The sequence below is a fragment of the Zalophus californianus genome, chromosome 13 (genome assembly GCF_009762305.2).
Source record: "Zalophus californianus isolate mZalCal1 chromosome 13, mZalCal1.pri.v2, whole genome shotgun sequence".
In the NCBI taxonomy this organism is placed as follows: domain Eukaryota; kingdom Metazoa; phylum Chordata; class Mammalia; order Carnivora; family Otariidae; genus Zalophus; species Zalophus californianus.
Genome location: NC_045607.1, coordinates 1838001 through 1863626, shown reverse-complemented (window position 1 = coordinate 1863626; position 25626 = coordinate 1838001). Strand labels below are relative to the sequence as shown.

Below are 25626 nucleotides of genomic sequence, written 5' to 3'. Positions count from 1 at the left end.
CAGCCGTGCGGTGGCTGCCCACCTCAGTGGCCCCAGGCCTCGGGTCCCCAGCAGGTCAACAACTCCATCCTCTCCTGCTTCCACCCGTCCAGGGGCAACAAGTTCCTTCTCCTTGGCTCCCTGGACCCCTGGCTGTTCCCGCGTCCCACCTCCGCATCCCTTCTCCCAACCCTCATCCTGGGGCAGCGCTGACCCCCGCCCACCCTGTGACGCCCGTCTGGGTCACGGTCTGCGAGCACCTGTCTCCTCGCTCCTCCTCATGCCAGCCAAGCTGCTCTCACCCCGGAGCCCCCAGCCCCACCACCTGCTACCCTCCAGGACGGGCCCAGCCCATCTGGCCCCCACAACTCGAACGCCCTGCCAGCACACGGCGGGGGCGGGGGGTGGCCAGGAAGGGTAGAGGGACCTAACATCCTCTGAGCAAAGGGCACGGGACCTGGCTGTGAGCAGGCCTGGAGGCCCCCTTTCAGCCATGAGCACCCCACCATGATCAGGTGATAGGCTGGGGGACAGCAGGGCCCACAGGGGGATGAAAAAGTGTCCCGGTGGCCAGTGAACAAGGGTGGGGCTGGAGCTGCGCCGAGCAGGCTGCTGGCTCCCTTAGGTCTGTAGTGGGGAGTGTGGGGGACAGTGAGGCCTGGCCAGTCAAGCGAGGGTCTCTGGAGAATTTCCTCTCGCTCATTCATTGGCCACCTGGGATGGGAGCCGGGGGATATGCCTGTCCTGCCAAGAGATCAGAGCCTGGGGGGGAAAGGAGGGGCTCCGGGACAGCACCCCCTCCCCAGCAGCGGAGCAACCAGTCCTCCAGCAGGACCCATGTGGCCAGAGAACCGGACGAGCTCACTGAGCAGAACTGAACGCCTCGACCCAGACCCCAGTGCATGGTGACCACACTGGCCGCGAGGCCCACGGAGCAAGAGGAGCGGTGGGAAGGCAGGGGGGTGGAGAAGAAAGCGGGCAGGGGAGGGGCGGGCCGAGGATGCTGAGCGGTCAGCGCTCAGCCCAATGGCCGGCTGTCACCAAGCCGCGGACACAGCCCCTCCAAGACGTCCCAAACCAAGGGAAGCGTGGGTGTGTGGGGTGTGGGTGTGGCCTGAGGGCGTCCGGGGTCCTGCGGGACCGTGTCCCTTCTGTGTGTTCTACTTCCAGGCAAACCTCGTGGTGGGGGCGGTGGGGAGGGAAGCTGGTCACCTTGAGAGCTGGAGGGGAGGTTGTGCTGAAGCCCCCCAGCCAGCCCCCAAATCCCCAGAACAAGCCCAAAGTCTCCAGCCAACGGCTTTCCAAACCCACCCTCGAGCACACGCAGGTATGAGTGCCACCTCGAAGTGCTAAATTTGGGTCACAAACGGCTGGAGAGCAGGATAGATGGGAAGCAGGCTGTTCCCTGGACCCTGCAGCTCCTTCCAGCTCCAGCCAAGCCCCCAGCAGGCCCAGCGGCAGCCCCTCTCCCCTCCCGCTCACCTGGGGGCTCCGCCATCGAGCCCTGCCTGCCCCTCCCCTGCATGTCACTGTCCGTAGAAGGGAGGCCAAGCCCCAGCCAGCTCAGGGATGGGGCTCTGTGCCCCTACTCCTACGGCCTGCAGAGCCGGGGCCATGGGACCACGTGGCCATGGCAGAGGTGAATGCCGGTTCCAGGGCACCCTCCTCCCACTGGGGGGGGGGGCGGGAGGAGCAGGCACTGTTGGTCACCCACTGCTCTTACCCCCAAGCCCACACCGGGCCTCCAGGTGCCCCCTCCATGGGCTCAAGATGAAGCAAGCCTGCCGCCTGAGACAGGGCCTCGTGCCCCCCCTTGCCGAGGGAGAGCCTGGGGCTGGGGCAGGGTTTCATCTCTGTTCTCCAGGACCTCAGCTGGGGCTCCTGATCTCCCTCACTGGGTGCTGACCGGAGATCAGCGTGGGGGCAGGGAGCACAGGTGGACAGCCAGGGGCTCAGAACCAGATTGTTCTAGGTCAGCTTAACCAGAAACAGCTGCAGGTTCCACGGAGCCCTGGAGCGACCCCCAGCAGAGACAGACCTGCTCCCAAGTGGGGCTCAGGGATTCTACCCCAGGTCCCCCACTCTGGGCTCAGGGAGCCAGAAACTCACAGGGGCAGGGCCCAAGCGCTTGCCTTGGGGTCACCCACAGCTGGGTTCAGGGTGCTGGGCTGACGGCAGGGCCCCTGCAGCGTCCCACCCTGCCAAGGGGAGGCACAGGCCTGTACTCGAGAACCACACACAATCACGCGTGTGCACACATCAGTACCGATGCCCACAAACACACGCACATGAGGAGCACGGACGTCCTGAGGACTGGGGTCTAGGGGCAATAACCGCCCCCGTGAGCACCTGGGTTCCCCAAGGTTCCCTCCCCACAGCCGCTGCCTGGCTCCCCTCCAGCCCCACCGAGGGCTCACCCTACCAGCGCTTCGACCCCACACCAGCTGCTCCTCACCTTTGTTTGCAGTGCTTCACAGAATGAATGGAACTTTCTCGCTGCAGGAATGGAAATGCGTGCAGGTGCGGGGCAGGCAACCTGGGCGGCGGGGGGCTCAGGACTCACAGTCAGGAGAACCTACTCTCCTGGGAAGAAAAAACGCCCCAGCTCCTGGAGCATTTGCTGGCCTGGAGGATCACGGGGGTGTCCGGAGCCCAGCGTCTCCAGAAAGGGATGAGCAGGAACAGAGCAGTGAAGCCCCACCCAGCCTGGGTCACAGATGGACACCCGCCTTTGCTGTGGCTGCAAGGTGGTGAGATGCAGGGCAGGGTCAGCCACACTCAACCACGGGGGCTTGGGATGCTCCTCCCAGTAACCCAGGCCTTCCCTAGATCCCAGCGGTCAGGAGCAGCTGGGACTGGAGCTGTGCCCGCCAGGAGAAGGGTCCAGATGCTGACACCAAGTGGCCTCTGCCCCAGGCCAGCCCACAGCCCCCGAGAGGGGAGTGCAGAGGTCCCCACCTCGAAGGCAGAGACCAGTCCTTCCCTCGGGGCCCTGGCTGCAGCTGAGAGCACCATGGCCTCCCCCGACAAACCCTTGGGCCGTGAGAGCCGCACAGCCCAGACCAGCCTCAGGGTGTGAGAGGTGGGGTCCAACGCCTGCCTCTCCTGGAAGCAGGCCGGGAACACAGAACTCTCAGCCCCCGGAGCCCGCCCCAGGCTGCAGGGCTATTTAGGGAGTCCGCAAGGCCAAGAACGTCGCAGAAACAAAACGCGAGGCAGGTGCCCGCGCTCTGAGCGGAAGCGGTGGCATCTGCCCAGTGAATGGCACTGATTACACAGACGCTCCGGAAGTCCCGCTTTCTGCAGGAACGCCACCCTGCCTTTAATCCTCGGCCTCCACCCACTGCGGCCCCCCAGCCTCGCCGCAGCAGGGCACAGGGGCCGCCCAAACCCAAAAGCAGCTGCCCGGCGCCCCACATGGACATGTGAGACACGGGCCCTCCCCGCCGCCTAGCAGGGGAAGAAGTCGGGGAAGATACTGTCCACCTCCTCCCGCAGGGCCAGGCTGGGGCAGCCCGCATCCAAGCCCCATGGCTCCAGAGGGCCATCCGGGAGCTCCTGGGAGCCAGGCTCGGGGTCTGTCAGGAAGCCTGGCTCTGCCCTGTCCAGCAGGCTGCTCCTGGCTGTGCTCCGAGAAGGGGCACTGGCACCTCTGCCCTCCAGAGACCCTGGAAGCAGATGGGACACATGAGCCTGGGTACCTGGGCCGGGCACAGTGGGGTCAAGGTGCAGAACAGGCCTGCCTCCGTCCCGCCTGTCTTGGAAGCCCTTGGCTCCTGAGTGCCGCGACAGGTGGGCGAGCCCACTCCCGCTGGCCCTGCTTGAGACCCAGGAGGACCTATCAGAGGACAACACAAAGCCGTTTCCCACCACACTCGTCTCACAGACGTTATGCTCATCTCCCGTCCAGATGCCCTTGCAGGAACATTTAGAGAAGCACAGACCCCGAATGGCAGAGAAGACACAACCAGCTCCACACACCACGCTCACAGACGCTCCATGTACACACACGTTCCCTTGCGTTCCCCACCCCAATGACCCTGAAGACCACCAGCGGGGAGAAAGTAGAGGCTCAGAAACAGACAGCAGGACCTTGGTGTAAGCCCACTCACATCTCCCCGTTAATCCCAGCCAGCTGCCCAGCCCCTTACCCAGATTGGCTGAGGCCCCAAGGCCTGGCCCTCATCACGGCCAGTAGTGGCCCAGGCCGCACACCCCCACTCACCCAGCCACCAGTCGGGACCAGCGTTCAGCAAGTAGGACGTCCCGTCTTCCACGTCACATCCCAACACGGGCCTGAATGGGACCAGAAGACTTCACCCTGAGTGATCCCAGGTGAAGCCACTCCTCGAACCTCAAGAGGAAGGTGCAGAACCTCAAAAGTGGCTTCAGGGTCAGGATGAACGGGGTGCCCCTCCCTCCCTGCCAGACCCTGAGCCTGCCCACTGAGGACGGACTGGCCCATCCCCCTGCCTCTGCTGGCTCCCCCCCACCCCCTGCCTCTGCCACGATCCCTTCCCACGCCCCAGCTGGTGCATGCTCACAAAACACAAACTCGTTTACTATCAGCCAAAACACAGACCGGCTAGGAACATAACAACGTTTTCGGAAACGCATCAGAAAGCCACATGGCGGCGTCTGGCTCAAACGGGCCCGGGCTGGCAGCTGTGGCCCAGGCACAGGGAGCGAGGAAGACAGACTTCCCAGGGGTGGGGGCGGGCAGAGCGTGGGCAGAACTGGAAGGAGGTGTGTGGGACTGCTGTAAACGCCCAGCAGGGCACCCACCTGGTGTCCAGTGTCACGACAGGGTCGGCCCCCTCCACTGGGGGCCCAGCCTGGCCCAGGCAGCTCTGAGCCTCTTCGCTCACCAGGGGGGAGGGTGGCTGCCACAAACGGGGAGGCCAGGGTGGGGGCAGCCTCAGCGCCTTGGAGGGACTTGGGCCTGAGGGCTGGGACAGCAGGCTGCAGGGCCCTACGGCAGAAGTGAGGTGCAGATCGGCCTTCCCCACATGGGCAGCAGCCCTCGGCCCCTGCCTGCTGTCCCCGGCACAGGGACAAAAAAACCTCAGAAACAGGAGGCAGACAGATGACCCGGAGATGGACACCCAGGGCCACGGAAGCTTCTCAGAAAAAACACCTGCTTGGCCTCAGATCAGCCCTTGGGGCTCAGATCTGGAACCCCACCCCATCCACCCACAGTCCCTACCCCAGCCTCCTCCCTCAGATCTAACTCCCTGCCCGTGGCTCCCAAAGTTCCCTGGAGGCCCCAGCTCCACCGCCAGGCCTGGTGACAGCAAGTCCCCTCCCCTGCTCCGTGGGCACGTCCGGGCAATCAGAAGGCATCCTTGGCTCCCGGGGCAGTCACGTGCATGGGGCCTAAAGGCCCTCACAGCCATTCGTGCCCAAGGAGTGACAGACAGCTGGGGTGCAGGGTCCCGCATGAGGCAGAAGCAGTCATCAGCAATGCCCTGGGGGCTTGGCTGGCACAGAACAAAGGCCCTCCCCGTGCAGAGCCTGTGACTCACTCGATTACAGAAGGATCAGGAGGGCACCGAGAAGCCCAGGCTGCGTGGCGGCCGCTCAAGAGCCGGGCACAACAGTGGCCAGCAGCAGGCACGAGGACAGGACCCGGGGGCCCCCAGAGGCCCAAGGTGAAGGAGGACTGGGGGCCTGTCCTTGGGGAGCAGAAGCCTGGACCCTGCTCCCTGGCAGAGAACAGGAAACCAGGACAGGCCAAGAGCGGCCCCCCACCTGCAGCTGAGAAGCCCAGGGCACCTCAGCTGCACCCCTGCCCCTGGTGGCGCCCGTTAACCTGTGTTTACCACAGCTAAGGGCAGCACGGGGTCCCCGAGGTTCACCCTGACACGGGGGTGCATCACGAGGAGAGAACCACAACAGGTGCCCAACCCTTACAGAGGAACAGACCCCCCACCCCCATGCCCTGGGGTCAGAAACCATCCTGCAGCACGCCCCTGTCCCCTCTCTGGCAAGAACACCAACCCCATCTGCGCTGGGACCCGCCCCTGCTTACCAGGGAGGGCTGGCGGCCCCTCCGGCACCTCGGCCACCCCCAACGGGGCCTCGCCCTCGCCTGCGCCCGCGGTCACACAGCTGGAAGGAGCCCGTGGCCTAGTGACACAAAGACAGAGGGGGAGCCTGAACGGTCCGTGTCTGCTGCCCCCGCGGGCTCCCCAGCCACCCAGGGGACACTAACACAGTCAGCCCACAGGCTCCCGTGCTGCAGTCTGGGGGCCCTGCTGCGCTCGAACGCGACATGGCCTGCTGCGTAACATCCCTCTGCCACTCGCGCCACGTCTCCTTGGAAAGACCAAGAACCTAAAATGGAAACAAGCAACCTAAACGAGAACAGTCAAGCAACACACACAGGAAACCAGGCTGTGAGTTATCACGGGCTGCCCTGCGGGGGTCCAAGAGGCTCAGCCTGAGCGCAGACCCCAGCCCGAAAAGCAGAGCAGGGGATGGAGGGGGTGTGAGGGACTGAAGATGGCAGAACCGAGATGGTTCCCGGGGGCTCCCGCCACACCGGTACAGGCCGCCCACGGACAGCTGGAACCGGCAGAAACAGAGAATGCCAGCCAAAATCACACCACCCTGGCTGCCCCGCAGGGGGCAAGGGAGGTCAGAGCTGCCCCCCCTCTGGGGGGGTGGGAGATGCCCCACAGCGGCCCCTCCGCACAGCGCGACCCGGCGGCCTGAACACCACTCACAGCGTGGGGCTCCTGGCTGGGCACCAGGGTGCCGGCAAGCCGCAGGAACTGCACCGCCATCTCCAGGACCGAGGCCATGTCCTCCCGCCGGCCATCAAACCGGGGCAGCAGGGCCCGAAGGCGCTCGCAGCTCACGGAGATCCGCTTCCTGCTTCCAGACAAGCAACAGTGTCCGTCAGCCCACCTGGCCCTGGCCAGGGGAAGGGCCTCAGCTGCCGGAACGCCCATCGGAGCCGCCCCAGGCTCCCCACTGGTCAGCTCTCCCAACACTGTGAGCCCTTCAGGGTCGCCGGCCACAAGCCACCCAGACGCTTGCACCAGCCATGGCCAGCCGGGCCCTGGATTCCCGCCCCCCCACCCAGACCCCAGAAGCACACCCTTGAGCAGCCCAGGACTGCGGTCAGACAGGGGGCTGCAGAGGTGGGCCCTGGGAAGCCCCTCCCTTGGGTTTTCTTGCTCAGCCTACCGCGTGCTAACTGCCCCCTGACTGCATGGCCCCCACATCCCTGTTCCAGCTGCCCACACCCGCGTCACAGCCCCGAATCTGATGTCCTCGGCCGCCCCCGCTACAACACCACTGCAAGCCCGGGACCATCCTCCACCCACCTGCGCTCCCTCTCGCTGAGCACGTTCCGCGGGAGGCCGGAGCCGGAGCCGGAGCCGGAGCCGGAGCCGGAGCGGGAGCCGGAAGGCTCCGGGGGCGCCCCGACTGGGCGGGCGCCCTGGCCGCTGGATGGGGAAGAGCCGCTGCCCAGGACAGGCGAGAGTGCGGAGCTCCGTGAACCCCGGAAAACGCCGCAGGACCCAGGGGCCCTCAGGGACGTCCTTGGGGGGCCGCCGGGGCAGGGGTGGGGGGTGATGCTGGCCAGGGTCCCCCTCGGCCCTTCCTCCCCCCACAGGGTCTGCGGCCGGTGCTCTGCCCCAGGGGGTCCTGCCGGGTGGGCACCTGCAGCTCAGTCCCCCACCCCCGGCACCCCTGAGCAGAGGCCTTCCACCTGACCCCCTCCAGCGCCCCCCCAGGTCCTCACCTGCACCCCCCAAAGGCACCCTCAGGCCCCCGGGACGCCATGAGCGCAGCCGCGAGGAGGCAACCGCACGCCCGGGACCCCCCTAGGCGCCTGCCCCACGCATGCGTGTGGCCGGCTCCGCCCACTCACGTGCGCCCCTGCCCCACGTGCCCCCTGCCCTGCCCGGGCACGTGCTCCGCCCCGCCCCCACGCACCCCGGGCCTCAGAGCTTCTCCCAGCGGAAGTTGCCGTGAAGGGGTGGCCTGGGCGGGCAGGCCCTGAGGCCGCAGTCTGGCCCGGACTGGGTGCTCCTCCCGGCCCGCGCGCACTCAGGTGGGGCCTCCCCGGGTGCTGCCCCGAGCTGGGCTCTGTCAGTTGAGAGGCAGGGGCCCTGCCCGCAGGGAGCCCGACCAGGGAGGGGGACGCAGGTGAAGCACTACCCCGGGAAGGAGGGCACGGGGGTAGGGCGGGGATTTCCTGGACAGGGCCGGGCAGCCAGCCTCCCAAGCAGGAGCCCGCAGGAGCCCAGGCTCTTCCGGGCGCTGTCCCGTGGGCCAGGTGTCGGGACGCCAGACGCGGCAGCTAGGGCTCGTCCCTCCGCGGAGCAGTCTGTGTTTCCTGGGGCGGGGCCGGCCACAGGTGTGGGGGGAGGAGGAGGAGATGGGAGTTTCCGGAACACTGCGCAGCCAGGAACCCGGCTTGGGGGTCCCAGAGGAGAGTGGGAAGGCTGGTCTGAGGACGGCTGACGGAGATCTGTGGGGCGCAGGGTCGCCTAGGGACGGCTGGAGGATGCCCACCTGCCCCTGGAGGCCCGCAAGCCTGCAGTCCACGTGCGCCTGTCCCCGGAAACACGTCCCTTTCCCAGGCGCCCCATCTCAGTGAAGTGCCACCCTCCCCCAGGAGCCAGGGGGCATGCTGACAGCTCCCGGCCGCGGGTCCCTCCCTGTGCCTCCCCAGCACGCCGCGCCGGCTGGCCTGCCTGCTCCCCACCCCTGCCTCTGGCCACGCATGGGCCCTCTGCCTGCCCTGCGCCCCTGGATTCTCGCCACCCTCTCAGCTCACTCCCCAGGGGAGCGCTGCTCAGAGCCCCAGAGCCCCGCAAGTCTCTGGGGCGCTCGGTGCCAGTGCTCCAGCTGCTCGTCTTGCTGGACCTCCAGGGACGGGGCGGGGAGGGGGGGGGTTCCCTGGGAGGACTGAGCCCCTCCCACCAGAGGCGAGACGCCCTCTGGCGACCTTGGGGTTTTCCAGCGTTAAAGCGCTGTCTCCTGTTTCTCGCGGTTACGAGGGTTCCGAGCGCCGCGGTGGGGACGGGTCCCGGGTGGGGATGCGCCGACCCCGACCGTCCCCCGCCTGGTCCCCCGCCCGGTCCACCGCCCGGTCCTCCGCCTCCGCCATTCCCGGCGCGGCCGGCAGGGGGCGCGCCCGGCCTGGCGCCCGAACCCTGACCCTGAAGCAGGCTTTCTTCTGCTCGGAGAAAGTGCTGTGTTTCGGAGCCAAGCGAAGAAGCTTTTCCTTCGGCTCCGGATCTGAGCCGCTGCCGCCGCGCATGCCGCTCCCCGACGGGGCGCGCAACCCGAGGGGCTCGTCCACGGGGTCGTGGCCGGGGGCGCGCGGCGCGGGCCACACCAACCGGACCTTCGTGTTCGACGACGGCCGATGCTCCCCCAGGTACGGCCGATGCGCCTCTCCGCTGGCGGAGGGACCCCAGTCCCCGCCTGCGCCCCCTCCTACCCCAGAAACCCCCGGTTCTCCGAGAGCCCCACATCCCAGGTCCACCTCCACACCCGCACCCGCGAGCGCCCTCCCCCGCCTACGGTGGGGACAGGAGAGCCCCACAGGACCCGGCCGCGCGGAACGACCGGCAGGTGCCCAGGGCTGGCGTCTGTCTGCCTGCGTTCCTAGCGTGCAAGTGGCCCTAGCCCGGCCATTTTTAGGTCTGAGGCTCCGGCATCTCCCAGGTGCAGGGCCTCCCAGCCCCCCTCCACCGAACCTGGAGGAGGGGTACAGCAGGGGTGCACACCCGCAGGGGTGGCAGCGCGGCACCCAAGTGGGGCATGGCAGGGGTACTCCACAGGGAAGCAGTGTTCAAGGGCGGTCCTTGGACCCGGACTGGGGTGTGGAATGCATGTGCGCTGTTACACAGAAGGCAAGAGTCCTGGCTTTTAATCCTTTGATATTTTGGCTTGTCATTTCTCTTTCGGGTCCCTATTTGCGCAGCGGTCTGAGAAGAGGGCCAACTGATATATAGCTTCTCGGTGGCTTGGGACCCTGTGGCAGATGGTCGGCCACCTTTCCCCATACAGTGTCCCAGGATGCCATGTATCCTGTGCAGCCAGGACCGCACCGGGGAAGACAGAGCCCCAACAGACCGGCTGGGTTTTTGTCCCAACCCAGGGAAGGTCATGCTGGGTGGAAGGTCAGGCTGGATGGGGAAAGGGAGACTGGGTGAGGGCCCCCAAGAGAAGATTAGGCTAGGTGGCGAGCCCACAGGAAAAGTCAGCCTGGGTAAGGACCACCCCCACCCCCTACCCCCACCCAACAAAGGTGAGGCTAGACTGGAGTGAGAGCAACCACGAACAAGGCTGCTGGGTTAGGGAGGCAGGCTTCGGCTGGGAGAGGGAAGATCTTTCTCGGGTGGAATGAGGGCCTAGGTTGGGGAGCTTCTGCGGGGCAGGTTCCTGCACCCGGCTTCACAGCAGGGGCGGCTCCAGAGTCCAGGGGCCTGGCTTTGCGCCCCATCTGGACCATGGGTGCGGCTCTGTCTTGAGAGGTGCTGCATGATATCAGTAACAGTCTGGGGTTCTGGGCAGAGGTGGGGTGGTGAGTACCCCTGTCTTCTGCTGGGGCTGTGAGGTCAAGCACCAGGGGTCCTGGGGAGGGCTCTTAGCTCTCTGGGCTGCAGGAATCTTTACCTTGGTGTCTCTACCCCTGCCTGGACCCTAGGTCTATCCCTGGGAGGTGGGGTCCCAGGCCCCAGCCACCCCATCAGATCAATGGACACTGCTCTTTTTATCCGGTTCCTTCCCCAGGTACAGATGTCACTACCCTGCAGGGGACAGTTGTGATGGAAGGGACAGAGGCCTGGGGAGGCCTGTCCTGCCCCAGAGCTGGCCAGTGGTAGCCTTCTGGTCCGAGCTCTCTGGCGTTTCCTGGAACTGCCGGTTCCCCTCAGCCCTGCCGCTCCCCACTGGGGGCTGGCGTGGCACCCTGTGGGCCGTGATGGCAGAGGGTGCAAAGATTCAGGGCTGGCGTCCTGCCGGGGCGTGCCTGGCCAGAAGTCTCGGCCAGCCCTCTAGGCCCATGTTCGGAAGTGGTGCCTGCAGGGCAGCAGGAAGTGGCCCAGGCGCTGTGGGAAAGGTTCTCAGGGCGGAGGTACCGCGTAGCTGTGGCCGGCACAAGGGTGGCCTCTTGGTCTAGGGAATTGGAGGAGACTCGGGTCTGCCTTCTGCCAGGAGAGTCTGCAGAGCAGCTCAGAAAGACAGGTGAGCAAGAAGGAGACAGAGGTGGAGGTAGCCACTGGGAGCTGTGCTTCTGTCAGAGGGCAGGTCGGGCGTGACCTGTGTCCTCACGTCCCGCCGCGCCACGGTCTCTGAGTGTGCTGGTCTGTCCGCCAGCCACTTGTCCACACATCCGGGTCTGAGTGACCTGTGGGGTGGCCGAGGTCGGGCTCTGTGGCTGTGCCTTTCCCTCCCCACGGAGGGTTAGTGACTAAGTGTGAATTCTTTCACGAGGTTTCTCCCCGGGCTCCCGGAGGACGCAGGGGTTTGCAGGCTGGTCCGGAGCACTGCCTGCCTTTACCAGAGAGGCCCCCGGGATTTCTGCCCTGGGAACGTCTGCCTGGGTGTGTCTGGAGCCTTGTGGGTGAAGCGGGCTACTGGGCAGGTGTGTGCGTGCCTGAGTGTGTGTGTGTGCGTGTGCATGTGTGCACACACGCGCATTCCAGTAGGAGAGCGGAACAGGACAGGGCGGGGGCACCTGGAGTGTGGAGGAGGGCCCTGCCCGCTGCTGGAGTGGCGGGGGAACGATGGGGGCGCACGGGAGTCTCTGGGGGGAGCTCTGAAATGGGTGTTGGCTCAGGAGCAGCACCTGATTACCCAGGCATTTTTAAAGCTGTCTCGGGAACTCTTTCGGACCTTGTGTGTGTGGGTGTTCTCCTCCACACGTTCACCCGAAATCTTTTTCCGCCTGTGGAGCCAGGGGCCTTGCCTAGGAGGTGAGGCTCATACTAGATTCCGGTGAGTTCAAAACGTTTGCAGGGGATGGAGGCGGGGCTGAGCCAGCTCCCCGGACTGGGGTCCCTGAGAGGCCTTCTGGAGAAGTCGGCTGTGTCGTCTGGACCTTCCTCTGTGCTGTCGCTCTGGGCTGTTCTGTGTGGGGCAGTGAGGTCTGGAGGCCTTTGGACAGGCCAGCCACCCTAGGCGCCAGTCTGGCCCGCGATATTGCCGGACGCGCTGACAGTGACTGGACCGGGGCTCCTTGCCGGGGGCCTCAGCTGGTGCTGGTCTCCTGAAAGGAAGGGCAGCCACCATGTCCTTGCTAGTGCAGGGGACCCAGCACCGGGCTGCTGGGCGGCCGCAGGGAGGGGCCGTGGCCGGGACCCGAGCAGCGTGTGAGGTGGTGGTGTCCGCTGCACCCCCCCGCCCGTGGCTGAGGCACGAGGGCTGGCGTCCTGGGGTGCTCTTCTTGTCAGCTTTGTCCCTGCCGAGCCGCTGGAGCCATCACGGAGGGACGGAGCATGAACTCCTGTTTCTCCCCAGGGGTCAGGGCCGGAAGCAGGTGGGGGAGCAGGTGGAGTTCGGTCTCTGCGGGGGCACCTGTAATCGCTGGGCTGGGTGGTGCGGGGCCAGCAGCTGAGGGCCTGGGGGACCTGGGGGCCTGAAGAGGTCCTCCCTGACCCTGTGGGTCGTGGGGGCGGCAGGGCTCGGGGAAGTCAAACAACCTGTCTACCGCCGGGCCAGATGACAGCCCCCTCTCCTGACTGTGCCTGTGGGGACCCTGGCCACAGCTTGGGGCTTGTGTCTGCAGTGACAGCACAGCTCTAGGCCGGCAGGGCTGACAGCCTGGCACAGAATTCCTGTGGGGGCCCTTACAGTGTTGGTGGGGACGTGACCCTGGAGGCATTGGCAGGACTCAGGGAACAGAGGGCAGGGGAGCCAGCCAGAGAGTTGGGTTCTCTTGGATGCCGAGAGCACAAGGCTCTAAGAACCAAGGATCTGCCAGGAGTAAGGTGTGACGTGTGGGCAGTGACATCCCCACCTGAGGATGTTTCCAGATGAGGACACCTTTGCAGGTCATGCCAGCCTTCAGGGGCATGCAGTGTGGCCAGCTCTGTGGGCTGAGCAGGGGCCTGGCAGGGGTAGAAGGGGCAGCCCTTCTCTAGGGGGAGCCCCCATGCCCTGCCGTGACAGAGGGGATGCCGCATTGCCACCTCAGGCTGGCTGTCCTGACAGGTTCCTGAGGGCCCCCCACATCCCGTGTGTCCAGCTGGAGGGGCAGGTACTTGGGCATCTTCAGCCAGAGGACGGGATGCAGCTTACGGGCAGGACCAACTAAGGATCGTGGGCACCCAGGGAGTGAGTGCTAGGCCTTGCCATCTGGACACGGACCTACTGCCTGACCCTGAGTGACCAGGCATGCTAGGTCCTTCTAGGGGTGTGCAACGGGGGGCTTTCTTGAGAGGTAGGTCCAAGCCCAGGTGGGCGGGCAGAGTGGGAACTGCAAATCCCCGTGGCTTCTGCCTCCCCCTGCATCCTCGCGGGTGGACCTCGGCTCAGGGAAGGCCAGTGGTGGGGACAGGGCTCCGGGCCCGAGACCCTGCGTCCACACCACTACCAGGTCCTTCCTGCCTGCCCCCTGGGTGTGCTCGATGTATGGAGAAAGCTACTGTGAAGTGTCTGTTTGGATGACTCTCCAGTTTCAATTCAGTTCAACGATGCGTTCTGAGCTTTCACTTTGGAACTTGACGCATCCGGGAGACGGTGGGGAGGAGCCATCCACGGCATTGACTCAGAACCCCCACCCCTGAGGAGAGAGGGTGGACATTCCCCAGAGATGCCTGCCGGCCTGCTGCTGAACAGCTCAAACAGCTCCAGCTTTTTAATTATTGTGCAAAGGAAGCACTTAGCTTTTCTGTTGTGGTCAGCAGAGAGATGCGGCTTTCCACTTCCCTGGGCACCAAGCCTGGCTCTCCACTGCCCCCCCTCCACCCAACGATGCTGCAGTGTCTTCAGGGCTCTCCTGCGTGCTGAGCAGGGATGCACGGGGCTGTCCTCACACCTCGTAGCTGTGTGCACAGACATACTCACACATGCGTGCATACATGCATGCACGCATCCTTCATCCCCAATTCCTCTTGACAAACGTAGCTCTCCAGGCTCCTTGGGAATTCTGAATTGAGTGTGAGCCATGGAGGGACACATCGTAGGAGAGAGACCGTGTCCTTTAGCCAGAGGAGCTGCCACTCACCGCAGGCCCTGGGACAGTCCCTTTGAGCACTGTAAGCAATCGGGACCCCTACAAGGGCCCTGGGGGAAGAAGGAATGTTTTTCCAGGATGCCACGTGCCCGGTGTGAGGAGCAGGGCACTTCTCCCCAGAGGCCTGCCCAGAGGTGGGCCCAGGATGAGGGCGAGGGGACTGGGGCTCCGGCCTGGGGGTGCTGGGGGCAGGGGTGGTCCTGGCCTCCTGGCCTCCGGTAACAAGTCTCCTGGGACGTGGGCTCCTCATGTGACATTGTGGGCGAGACGTGGCCACCAGCTGCCACGCCTACACTGAGGTCACCACACAGTGGGGACAAGCCGTGCATGGCCTGCAAGCTGGGGGCCCAGAGAAGACGTCCTCTCGGGAGGTTCTTCAGGAGTGGAGTTGTCCTGTCTTTAGCATGGGAGTCCCCAAAAGGGCAAAGGCTCTGGGCAGGACAGCCCTGCTGTTTCATCAAAGCTGGTGCATGGCTCCCAGCGGCTTCTCTCGCGTCCACGAGGTGCACACGGGCACGAAAGACCACTGCACGCCCTCCCGGCTCTGGACATTCTCAGACCACACGTGGCCACGTGACCGCACTCGGCTCTGTCTCCCCGACGACCAGCGAGGTGGAGAGCTTTTCCACGTATACGTTGGCCGATTTTTGTGTTCTTTGACCTGCCACGTGCCTATTCTTCGTCTTTCTGTGCCCGTGTGTCTTTCCTCCACAAACTGCGGGTGGTCCCGCAGGTGGCCCGGCTGTGATTGCTGCTGCCGGCGGCTATCCCTGGGGATCATGGTTTGGTCCTCTGCTCCATTCCTTGACGTGCTGTGGTCTTCACGTACTAGAGGCCTTCTCCACGCCAGACGACTGTGCCCTGCATCCTGTTCCAATCTTCTCCTCCATGTGGGGCCACATGTTTGCCGCAGCCTGGCCTGAGTACCTGGGTTCCAGCACCAACCCTGCCAGGCCAGGCGCACGTCCCCGTGTCCCGTCAGTGCAGGGCGGTGGGGGAGGGGGGGTCCGCCGTGACTGCCACCCCCTGCACATCCCCAGGTCCCTGCTGCATGACCTTTCCCATGCCAACCCCAGGGCTCCCATGGCTGCAGCTCAGTCTGGGTAGCCACAAGACCTGTCTTGGCTCTGGTTGCACGTTTATTTTTCGGTCTGAATTTTGGAAGCAATTTGTCATATTTTGAGAAATTGACCGCATGTGTTGATGGGAACTAACTGCCACTTTGGGGAATGGACTGCTGAGCCATTGGGAACATGACCTCCTCGTCCCGCTAGAGACGGCTTCCAGCCAGCGTCCGAGTGCAGTGCGGTCTCCCCCGTGGTCCCATCAGCTCCAGGGGCTCGGGTCTGTGTGGCCGCAGCGAGCGGGATCCGCCCGAGACGCTTGCCACTGTGTTATTGTTCCCGCTCCTGGCTTGTGGGATGCGCTCAGGTGGGGCCCGGTTATTAGATGCTTTCATTTGTTCTAATAGTTTCTCAGTCGATTGTCTCGGGTTTTCTAGGCGAGTGGTGGTTCTGTCCATTACAGCTGTGCACATTTCTTTTCAGCTTTGTTCTTCTCGCTCTTTTCTTTGTCTTGTGGGCCGGCCAGGACTCCCTTCATGGTGGGCAGACTGGCATCCCCATGTTGGCCTCGATTTCTGGAAGATTCCTCTTGTTAATTAAGATGGGGCTGTTTCTTCTTACGTCTGAGATATCAGTGGATTTTGATTCTTAACAAATATTTTCTTCCATATCTGCCGGTGTAACCCAAATGGATTTCCTCCTTGAATTGCTTAGTAGAATGAAGTACATTGCACTTATTTTAGATAAACTCTATTTGATTTTGTCCTTGCAATGTTAATAGGCTACTGGATCCATTCGCTAACAGTTTATTCAAGCTGTTTGTACGTAGAGTCTTCAGAGAGACAGTCTAATGTCCGCGTTGGTTCTGTGTGGGTGTGATTTCAGTGACGGGTTTGGGCCAGCCTTGGGAAATAAGCAGAGGAGCTTCCACTTCTTCCTGGGCTCTGGAGCAGTTCGACTGAGGGGGCAGACTTGAGTGTAAAACCGTTAGGGCCTGGTGCCTTTGGTGGGCGGAGCAGGTCTTTGACTATTTACCTTCCCATAGTCCTGCCGACTGACTCTTTGAGCACCAAGGGGGTGGATGCGAGCAGGACAGAGAAGCAGAAATCCCTGGCTCTCGGGAGTTCCCCTCACCACCCAAAGGCAGCAAGCACATCTGCTGCTAAATAGGAAGGCTTCAGCATCAGGCCAACCTGGCTCCCCACCCTGGTGGCCTCTTCCTAAGCTTCAGGACCTCAGTGAAGCTCCTCAGGCTCCATGAGCCCATGGGTCCTTATCTCAGATGATAGACATAGTGAGTCCTGGCTCCATGCAGTTTGTTTTCAGGACCCATGCCACCACCCCGCAGTGCTGCCGAGGCTCTCCCTCCCACGGGGTTGGAGGCTCAGGGCACATGATTACGCATGCACTGGACTGCTGAGGGGGACTTCTCTTGCTGTGCGCCAGGCTGCACACATCCACTCCCATCCCTGGCCTCTCCGGCTGGATCCCACAGGTCAGCATCACAAATCCCAGCTCCCCAAAGGGGCCTCCAGCTGACCTGGAGAGGGCAGGATGGGGGGGTTGGACATCCCAGGGACGCTTGGAGTCAGAGCCTTTATCCCCCGGAACTTGGCCAAATACTGGCCAGCCAGTCCAGAATTAAACACTGATGCAGACTAAGCCGTCTTGTGCCAGGGGTTATGCCAAATGTCTCACACTCACCTTCTTAGCCCTTTGCAACCAACCTAGGAGGATGGAAGGCACCCTCACTTACAGATGAGGAAGCTGAGGCTCAGAGAGGGCTGGTGACTCCCCTGGGGCTCCCAGTGTGAACTGATGGGACAGGCCTGAACCACGCTCGAGTCCTTAGGACCCTCGGCTGCCACCTGGGCCTCATGCGTTTGTGTCCACGGGCCCTGAGAGTCCCCAGGAGGAGCAGGGATGCCCCCCGCCCTGCCCGGGGGCAGGGGGGATGCTCTGCCCTGGTTCCAAGGGTTGGCAGGTCCCACAGAGGGGACTCCCCATCTTGTCCTGAGGGCACGTGAGGGCTGGGCCCATGGATGCCTTCCTTGGGCCACCAGAGCACACAGTTCGTGTAGACATCAGCAGTCCTTTGGTGCGGCTGTCACAGGAGATGGAAAGATAACCAGCATGGTCTCGGGCTTCCCAGACTTCCTCCCTAGCTCCCTCAGGTCAGGTGGGGAGAAGGGAACAGGAAGTACACTGTGTCTGGGCAGCCAAGCCGGGGTCCTGTTCCTGCCCCACCCGGACCACCTCAGCTGTAGCAGGGTCGGGGGAACAGCACGCCACTCCCATGTGCTGGAAGCTCTCAGGGACACATGCCTTGGGGCTTAGGGAGAGATCTCAACCAGACCCCAATGCCTCGGGGAGCGTGGCTCAGCCACAGGCACCTTTCCAGGAGACCCCGGGGGCCCCGGCCCTCAGCTAGCACAACAAATGGCCCTGGGCTTTCAGCTCTGCTGGGAAAACAAAGGCAGGATACCAGGAGGCCTGTGGGGTGTCCGTTCACTCATTCGCGTGTCCAGTGTCCCAGTGGCACCATCAGGGATGAAGGGCAGCACGCCTTTATCGCCTGCCCCAGGGGTATGGGGCCAGGCCTTCCAGCTCCTGATGCACTTCCTGTCCCCCCCCACCTGTGTCCCCCCTGGAAGCCCCCTGTAGCTTCCACCCTCTGAGCTCTTCCACAGACCCTGCCAGCTCTGGGCCTTGAAGCTGGGACAGAGAGAAAACCCAAAGCAGCTCACACCAGGGAAGGAATCAGGGGCAGCCATGCCTGGGGAGCCGGCAGTCTCTCGGGACTTTCAGTGAGAGAGGGGCAAAATCGAGAAGTTACAGCCCCTAGCCTCTGGCCACGTGGTTCTCCTGCCTGCCCGCGCCTCCCCACAGCCCAGCCAGCTTATGACTAAGGAAAAACATGCAGCCACACTGATGCAATTAGGAAAATGTTATTTTTCAAACGCTGCCAGATCCTCAGGGTTGACCTTGTAACCTGGGAAAATAGCACGCGGGCGTGTCAGGCCTGCGCCTGCCACTTGCAGCTTTGGCCTGGGACAGTCCTTGAGCAGCTCTGACACCTGTGGGATGGGGGTGCCGAGACCCCCCTGTTGCATGTCCAGGGGACAGGGAGCGTGGGAGGGGCCCTCGCTGGGGGCTCAGGGAACGTGCCTGCCCCTCCGGGTTTGAGGAAAGAGGAGAGCTTCTAGGCGCCCGCCCGCCTGCCCGGCACTTGCGTGGATATCGTGCTCCAGGTGAGTGCCGCTCCCAGCCTCTGGGCACAGCCTTTTCCAGCTCAGGGAGCAGAGTGTGGTCAGCAGACTCCTGTGCCTGCCTGGAGACTAAGTCCAGCCCCTGCGTCCTTCTGCACTTTCCTGCCAGTCAGGCTTTAGAACAGGGAAAGGGCCTGCTAAGATGGAAGACACCGTCTCCCAGCTCCTTCTGCTCTCCCAGGAGGCCCAGCCCAGAACCCACTCACTCTAAAGAATCACAGCTGATGTGCTGCCCTCCTGAGGGTCTTGACTCTTAGAGGAGCCTGGCGAGGGTGAGCCCAGGAGGTGGGGGCTGCGAGGGGAGGATTCCTGCTTTCTCCCAAGCATCCCGTCATGGGCTGCCTGGGAAGCAACACCAAGGGGTTAGCTGGGGCTGGACTCACCTAGAAGGCCAGCCGGTGCCAGAGGACCAGGAGTGCAGGGCGCTGGTTGAGGTCGGGAGCCTGGGTCTCTGTTTGCACATCTGTGCCACGGGGATGCGTGTCCCCAAGGTATCCCATTAAGAGATGCGCAGCTGCCCTGCTGGGTCAGGTGCCACTGTACTGTTATGGGGTTATGGGGCTCAATGGGGCGGCTAGTGACCCTCTCGCCTGGAGAGCAGAGAGGGCTAATGTGCACAGGGCTTTGGGAGCTGCTGCCCCAGAAGGCCAGGAGCCCGGGGTGGCTCTGCTGGTACCTACCCCCACTCATATCGTGGGTAACTAGCCAAAACTCACTTCGATGTGGCGATGGGGACAAGAAAGGGCCAGAAGCCCTGGAAGACACATGCTTGCTCCTCAAAAAGCTGAAGACCACCAGGGACCCCCTCAGTTTGCCTAGTCTGGCCCCCAATCCCCTGTTCCAGCCTATCCAGGTCTCTTCAACTCAGGTGATAGGGGCAGGGGTCTCTGTGGTCTCAGAATCCTGCTGACACCGCCGAGGTCAGATCTGGGGCGCAAAGGGACCCTGCCTGCCCCCAACGACACTCCCTCCTAGGTGCTGCTCTGAGACAAGCCACTTGGCCCCAGGGAAGCCGAGGACAAAGACCTCTTCTTAAGTCTGGTCAGGCATCCCCCTCCCCAGGAGCCTGAGGGTCTGGAAGGAGGTCTTTGGGTCAAAGACAGGTGTTCTGGACCTGGAGGAAAGCTGAGCAGGCAGCCTTAGCAGAAGGATTGTGGAGGGGGCCGCTGGGAGGGCTTCATGGCCCTGAAATGGCCTTGACAAACCTTCCCCTGTGTGCTCTGGAGTGAGCCCCAGGCAGGTGTCGTGCATCCCAGCAGCCACAGGCCTGGCAGGCAGGGTGGGGCTGCTGGGGGCAGGCCAGTGAGGGTGGGAGGCCTGCACTGAGTGACCGGGCCCTGCAGGAGGCAGGGCTGGGGAGAGAGGGGGGACTGTGGGGTGCAGCCAGAGTAGGGGGGTGCTGCTCTGGGCTGATCAGGCAGGGGTCTTTGGAAGGGGAGGGGGATGCAGGGGGGAGGGGCAGTGGGTGCAGGGGGGGAGGGCTGCACCTGTGCGTGGCTGACCCAGCTGGGCGGGGGGGGGGGGGGCGGGGGGGTGTTGGGGGGCACTTGGGAATGCCGACCGGGGATGGCTCTCAGCTGACCCCGCGGGCGGGGGTCTGCGGGAGGCGGGGCTGTGGGGGGCGCGGGTGCAGCGCGGGCGCGGGCTGAGGGGGCGCTGGTGTGTGCCCGCAGGCAGCCCAGCGGCGAGGACGGCGGCCACGGGGACGGCGTGCGCCCGGACACCGCCAGCTTCAAGATGAGCGACCTGGACACGGAGGTGCTGCCCTTGCCACCGCGGTACCGCTTCAGGGACCTGCTGCTGGGAGACCAGTCCTTCCAGAACGACGACAGGTAGGGGCGGGGGTCACCGCGTTCTCAGAGCTGTCCGCGGTGCTGAAGGCCAGTGCACCGCCCGCTGCCCTTCAACTTTCCCGGGTTTCCTGGGCTTCCGGGCGGGGGAAGTTTCGGCGGGGGGCTGGGCGAGGGGGGAAGCGTCTTCCTTCCGGGAAGGGGCCCGGGGGATGGGACGGGGAGCTCTGTGCTGGGGGGTCCTCCCAAAGACCGCTCCCTGGGCCTGGCCTCCCCGGGCGTGCGGCGGCCCCCAGCCCCACTGAAAGCTCTGCTGATTTGGGGGACAAGGCCAGGGCCGGAAGCAAGCCCGTGGCGGAGCCCGGGAGTCTCGCTGAAGGCTGGTGTCCTCCAGACTCTGGCTGGGGCCATTTATTCTTAGCTGAGGGAGTGTTTTTCAAGCTTCTGTCGTGGTTCCTTACAGAGGGTGACAATGTTCCCTCACCTCAAATTGTCCTGGCTGGAGAAAAGCAAAAGTGTATTTCGGTAAGAGACCAGCAGAACCAGCTCTTGGGAATAATTCATATGCAAAGGAAGCTGGCAGGAAGCTGGAAGAAATGTTGCTTTTCTCTGCCTTTTCCCCAAATAGCTGTCTTGGGTAAACACCCGGCACTTAAGCTCTGTCAGCCTCAGGGGAGGTGCTTTTCCGCCCGCCAGGGAACCAGGGAAGGCGAGTGCAGGGGCTCAGCGGGGCCAGAGCCTGTGGGGCTTGGGAAGGAGCCGGTTCTCCTTGCCTTGTGTGCTGAGCAGCCCTCAATGGCCCTGGGCACCTGGAGGTTCTTCCCCTACCCAGCCCGAGACTGGCTGGGCCGAGGTCCAGTGGCCCCCACCTACAGTGCAGTCGTTCCCATCGGCACATGGCGCACGCTGGTTGAAATGGTTGGGAAGCAGCCTGAGCCCTCGGGATGATCCTTTGCTGAAGCTGCAGCTGGTAAAAGTCACATTTGTGAACGAGGTCAGTGCGTAAGGATGGTGAGGAGCTGCCGAAGCTTGTGGAAAGGGCTTTCAAGACCGCTGTGCCCACCTCCCAAAGCAGAGCATCCTACCAGACCCCACCATGTCTGCTTGCGTTCGAATCGGGAGGAGAGCTGAGCTCACAGCGCTTGCCCGCCCACAGTTGAGGTTGCGAGTTCAGCAGAGGGGCGTTCTGAACCCTACTTCCTGTTGTCGGACTGCGAGTTTTAATAATAAGTAAGCCCCGCCGAGAGCACATGCTGGAAAAGAGTGTCACCTCACTCTGGGGAGGCAGAGGGCTCAGGAAGATCCTGTGTGTGGCCGGGGCCCTCCTGCCCTCCTGGAAGGCAGGGCAGGGCTGGGGCTTTCCTGAGTCGAACCCATGTGCTGAGCATCTTCTAAGGCAGCACCAGCCCCTCAGCGCCTACTCCCCTGGGACTCGGTGAAGTCTTGCGAACAGCAGCCCCAGAGATTTTTCCAATGTGGGCAGGAATGGCGTCTGTCGCCCCAAGTAGGCCCGGGGCCTCGGGATGTGCTGATAAATGCCAGTGTCAGCAGTTGATATAATTAGAGCTACACATTGCTCTGCTTTCAGGAGTGGATGGCAGAGGTCTTCTCCCTGCTCACCCCAGAGAGGAGGCACGGGGCCTGGGTGGAGGTGGCTGGCCCTTGGAGGGTCCAAGGGGCTCCCAGGTTGGGGGGGGTGGGGGCTGCTGGTTTGCAATCTCCAGCCGGGTTCCAGGTGATGCTACGCCTGCTCGCCTGGGGGCCGGAGGGGAGCCTGTGAGGCTCGGTGCTGGCTGCCCAGGGTTCGAGGAGCAGCCAGCTGGGGGGAGCCTTTTTTCTATCCCCTGCCAGACACTGTACCAGGAGCCCAGTCAGAAGAGCTTCTCTGTTTTCAAACCTCTTTGGCTCAGGTGTGGCCTTGTCCCTCTCATGAACCCCTCATGCTCCCAGGCTGTGCTGCTAGGTCTTATTGGGGCCAGCAGAGCTGGAAACAGGGATGGTGTCGGGGGCAGGGGCAGCTGAGATCACCTGAGACCCCTATCCCTAAGACGCACACAGAGGGAGGCCCGGCCTGGGCTCTGAGCTGATACCCCAAGCTCAGGGAGGAGGAGCCGGGGAAGCCTGACTGTTGGCGCTCCCCTCCTGGATGCCTGTGACATGGGCCCCCAGAGCCTCTGCCCCCGTCCCCTTGTCATCCTCAGTGCCTGTGCCCCCCCCATCACTGATTCCCAAAGTGGAGGATGGAGGCAGGCTTCTGCCCAGCTTGGCAGGACCCCTTCTGCATGTATAGAGACCTCGTAAGGATGTTTCAGGGGGCAGGGGGCTGGCATGGGGTCCTGGGGCTGCAGCCTGTCCCCATGCACCATGAGGCTGGGGGCTCGGGAGGACCCCACACACCATCAGCAGCGTTATCCTGGAGCCCTTCCCCCCCAACCCTCCCCCTGCAGCCCCCAGGCACCAGGGCAGGCTCCGTGGGGTGAGCGGGGGTGCTGCTGCCCTGACTCTTGGCAGGCTGTGAGTGGGCGGGCAGGGCTGTGGGCTTCCTGCTCTCTGGAGAAATAAAGCCACCAGCAATGAGTCACTGCAGCCTCACGCGCTGTGGCCTTGGAGGGTGGGAGGGACTCGGCCCACGTGGGCCAAGGAGGCTGCTTCGGCCCCTCCTGGGGGGGCCGGGCCGGAGAGAAGGGCAGAGCCAGAGCTCACAGACCTTCCAGGGGCAGCTGAGGTCTCGGGGCGACCTTCACCACTGCCCGTTGGGGCCAGGCCTTGGGGTCCCAGGGAGCAGGGCTCTCCGCAGAAGTGCACCTGGGCCGTGCAAGGCCTGGGGCTCAGGACTCCCTGCCCCACCTCAGGGCAGCTCCCTGGCCCTGTGCACAGGAGCCCAGGAGCCCAGGAGCCCAGGAGCGGCTCAAGGAGGCCCTGCCCCCCTCCCCCCACCTCCACAGCTGACTGTCCTGTGCACCTGGGCACCTGAGCACGTGGCACCATGGTCCTGGGGGGACAGACTTAGGGGTCTGAGGGTCTCCTTCACAGCTGGAGGCTGCAGGGCCCCTCCAGCCATGAACCCTCCTCCTGGAAGGGCTGCTGACAGCTCCAGTCACCCCGCAAACCGACACTGTGATGAGACATCGACACAGGTGGGGGCTTTTGTCATCCTAAGTCTTTCTCCACCTTCTCCTGTAACACAGATGGGAGGCTTTCAGCCCCGCGCACCCCCAGGCTCAGGAAGATGCAGGTGGGCTCTGTGCCCTGAGGTACAGGGGGACACGGGGACACCACCGCCTTGTCCCCTGCAAGGAGCAGAATTGTGGGAAAGGCTGGGGTGGGGAGAGCCTCAGGTGAGGACAAAGGGCCTGGAATGTGGCCACCTCCTGGCCTGCACGCCCTGGACCACCTGCTTCCCACAGCTGCCTGCCACGCCAGGAGCCAGCCCAGCGGGGCAACAGGGGGACGGACAGTTGGAGACGGTGTCAGGGCCGGCGCCCTCCCCTCTCCCCAGGCATCTGAGTGGAGGATGGGTGGACCCTTAGAAGCATCCAGGGGTCAAGGCTCTCGGGGACTCTGGGGTTTGGGCGGGGAGCACCGGCCTGCTGCAAGAAGAACGCAGAGGCCAGGCCTCCGGGGTCAGAAAGACACCCAGAAGGACCCCATTTGGCTGTTTGCCTTCACTCCTCTGACAAGAGGACGGAGCCTGACTTGTTTCTGTGGCATTGAGCAATGCCAAATATTATTTCACACAACAAGCTTGGAAGCGGGAAGATAGGCAGTCCTTCGCTGCGGGGGCATGGTGGGGCAGGGACTCGAGCACAGACCCCTGCCAGCCCAGCAGGGGGGTGACTGACAGCCGTGGCCCCTGGGGCAAGGACTCCTCAGCTCTCGGTCCACTGGGGACCCTCAAACCCGGACTGGGTGCAGGGAGGAGCGAGCAGGGCTGGGGTCTCTGCAGGAAGCATGCCCCTCCCTATGGCCCCCCTCCCTCCACTGAGCAGAAGGGGATCAGGCCCCCCAGCAGTAGGGGGTCTTGGGAACAGTGCTGCCCTCAGGGCCACTCAGCTGTAACTGTTAATAGGTGGGTGTTACCAAGCCTCACCAGAGATGCCACCAAGCTCAGACGTAGCTCGGTGTGGCAGGGTTAGACCCCGACAGCCTGCCCTTCCCCTCTCTTCCTCCACCCAGGGCTCCAGCAGATGTGGGACGAGGGCCTCCTGTAGATGTGCAGGGTTCAGAGGGGGATGCTATCCTTGCTCACTGGCACAAGACCCAGGACCCTCCCGAGAGCCCCAGAGGGCAAGTGCCGGCAGGGATCTCTCCTTTGGATGGGTGTTCAGGGAAGATCGGAGGCTGTGAGGGAAGCCATGGGGACAACAGGCTGGCCCGAGTCTTGCACGTGGGGGTTCCCTGCGGACTGATGAGCATAGAGGGCCCTGTCACGGTAGAGGGTGACCATGGACCGTGGACGTGCCCCCACCTGCGCCTGCCAGGCTCAAAGAGCGGTTGGCTTGGCACCAGAGGAGCTCACTGCTTCACCTGGGTCCTCCCTGCGTGGGGCGGCTGGACGCAGGCCTCCTGGGGCCGGCCTTCTGCTCTGTGCCTTGACTCATGGGTGGGGCTGGGCCGGTGGCCCCAATAGTCAGGGTGGGACAAGGTGGGACCCCAGCTCTGCCCCAGCACCTTCTCCCTGCCCTGCCCTGGCTAGTGGCCTGTGTCCATTGCAAACCCACAGGCCTCGGAGGACACAGCTAGCCGGGGAAATAGCCAGGGCCCAGGCTGGTGGGGGCCCAGGCCAGGTTGAGGGTCTCTTGCCACCTTCACCTCCTGCACAATAGGATTGGTCCGGGCAGGAGCGGGGCATGGGGTTAAAGCCAAAGCCTTCATCTGCCCCTGGAGACCCTGTTCATCCAGAGCAGCCACACCTGCATATTCCGTCACCCCCTGGGGCAGCTGTTTCTGCCCCCTGGGCACCAGCCTGCTGACACACTGGCCTCTTTGACGGACTCCCAGTCTGCCTCCCTCCTTCCCTGGCTCAGACCCAAAATCCCTGTGCTTGCTGCAGCTCTATCCCGTCTGAACCCTGAGGCCCTTCTGCCCCCACGCACGGTCTGGGCGGTTTCTGGCTTTATGCCATCAGAGCGTGGCCAGGGTGCTGGCGTGTGGGCCCCAGGAGCTGATGCTGGACGCCACGAGGCTGCTTCTCCAGGGATCTGTCTGGGACTAGCTTCTGCGCTGCCTATGTGATCGAATCAAGGAAAAGCCTGGGGTTGGTGCCAGGTTCTGGCAAATTCCAGGAGCTGCAAGGAGCTTTAAGGGAGTAAAAT

General features: G+C 63.8%; 2 protein-coding genes across 3 annotated transcripts in view; one reads left to right on the top strand and one right to left on the bottom strand.

Moving 5' to 3' along the window:
• Positions 1 to 4203: 4203 nt before the first annotated feature.
• SOHLH1 (spermatogenesis and oogenesis specific basic helix-loop-helix 1) lies at positions 4204 to 7776 on the bottom strand. The gene is made up of 6 exons (XM_035723732.1): positions 7736 to 7776; positions 7314 to 7454; positions 6708 to 6855; positions 6011 to 6108; positions 4765 to 4951; positions 4204 to 4275 (listed from the first exon to the last, which is right to left on the bottom strand). The coding sequence occupies exons 1-6, from the start codon at positions 7774 to 7776 to the stop codon at positions 4258 to 4260; spliced, it is 633 nt and encodes a 210-aa protein (XP_035579625.1). The 3' UTR covers positions 4204 to 4257.
• A 1484-nt stretch (positions 7777 to 9260) lies between these two features.
• The window catches only part of KCNT1 (potassium sodium-activated channel subfamily T member 1), a 66044-nt gene continuing 49678 nt past the window's right edge, over positions 9261 to 25626 (top strand). The window contains exons 1-2 of one of the 2 annotated variants that reach the window (XM_035723822.1): positions 9261 to 9382; positions 20195 to 20353. In XM_035723822.1, the coding sequence (XP_035579715.1) occupies positions 9261 to 9382; positions 20195 to 20353 (281 nt within the window). The remainder of the gene's footprint in view (positions 9383 to 20194; positions 20354 to 25626) is intronic. The other variant, XM_035723825.1, reaches the window with a different exon arrangement.

What these genes read in the sequence shown, in the direction of transcription:
- SOHLH1 (XM_035723732.1), bottom strand. Translation starts at nt 7,776, where the DNA reads ATGGCGTCCCGGGGGCCTGAGGGTGCCTTTGGGGGGTGCAG. An exon ending in CTCAGCGAGAGGGAGCGCAG is followed by an intron (nt 6,856 to 7,313) that starts GTGGGTGGAGGA and finishes GTCTGGAAGCAG; the next exon opens with GAAGCGGATCTCCGTGAGCT. An exon ending in GGGGCCGCCAGCCCTCCCTG is followed by an intron (nt 4,952 to 6,010) that starts GTAAGCAGGGGC and finishes CTTCTGCCGTAG; the next exon opens with GGCCCTGCAGCCTGCTGTCC.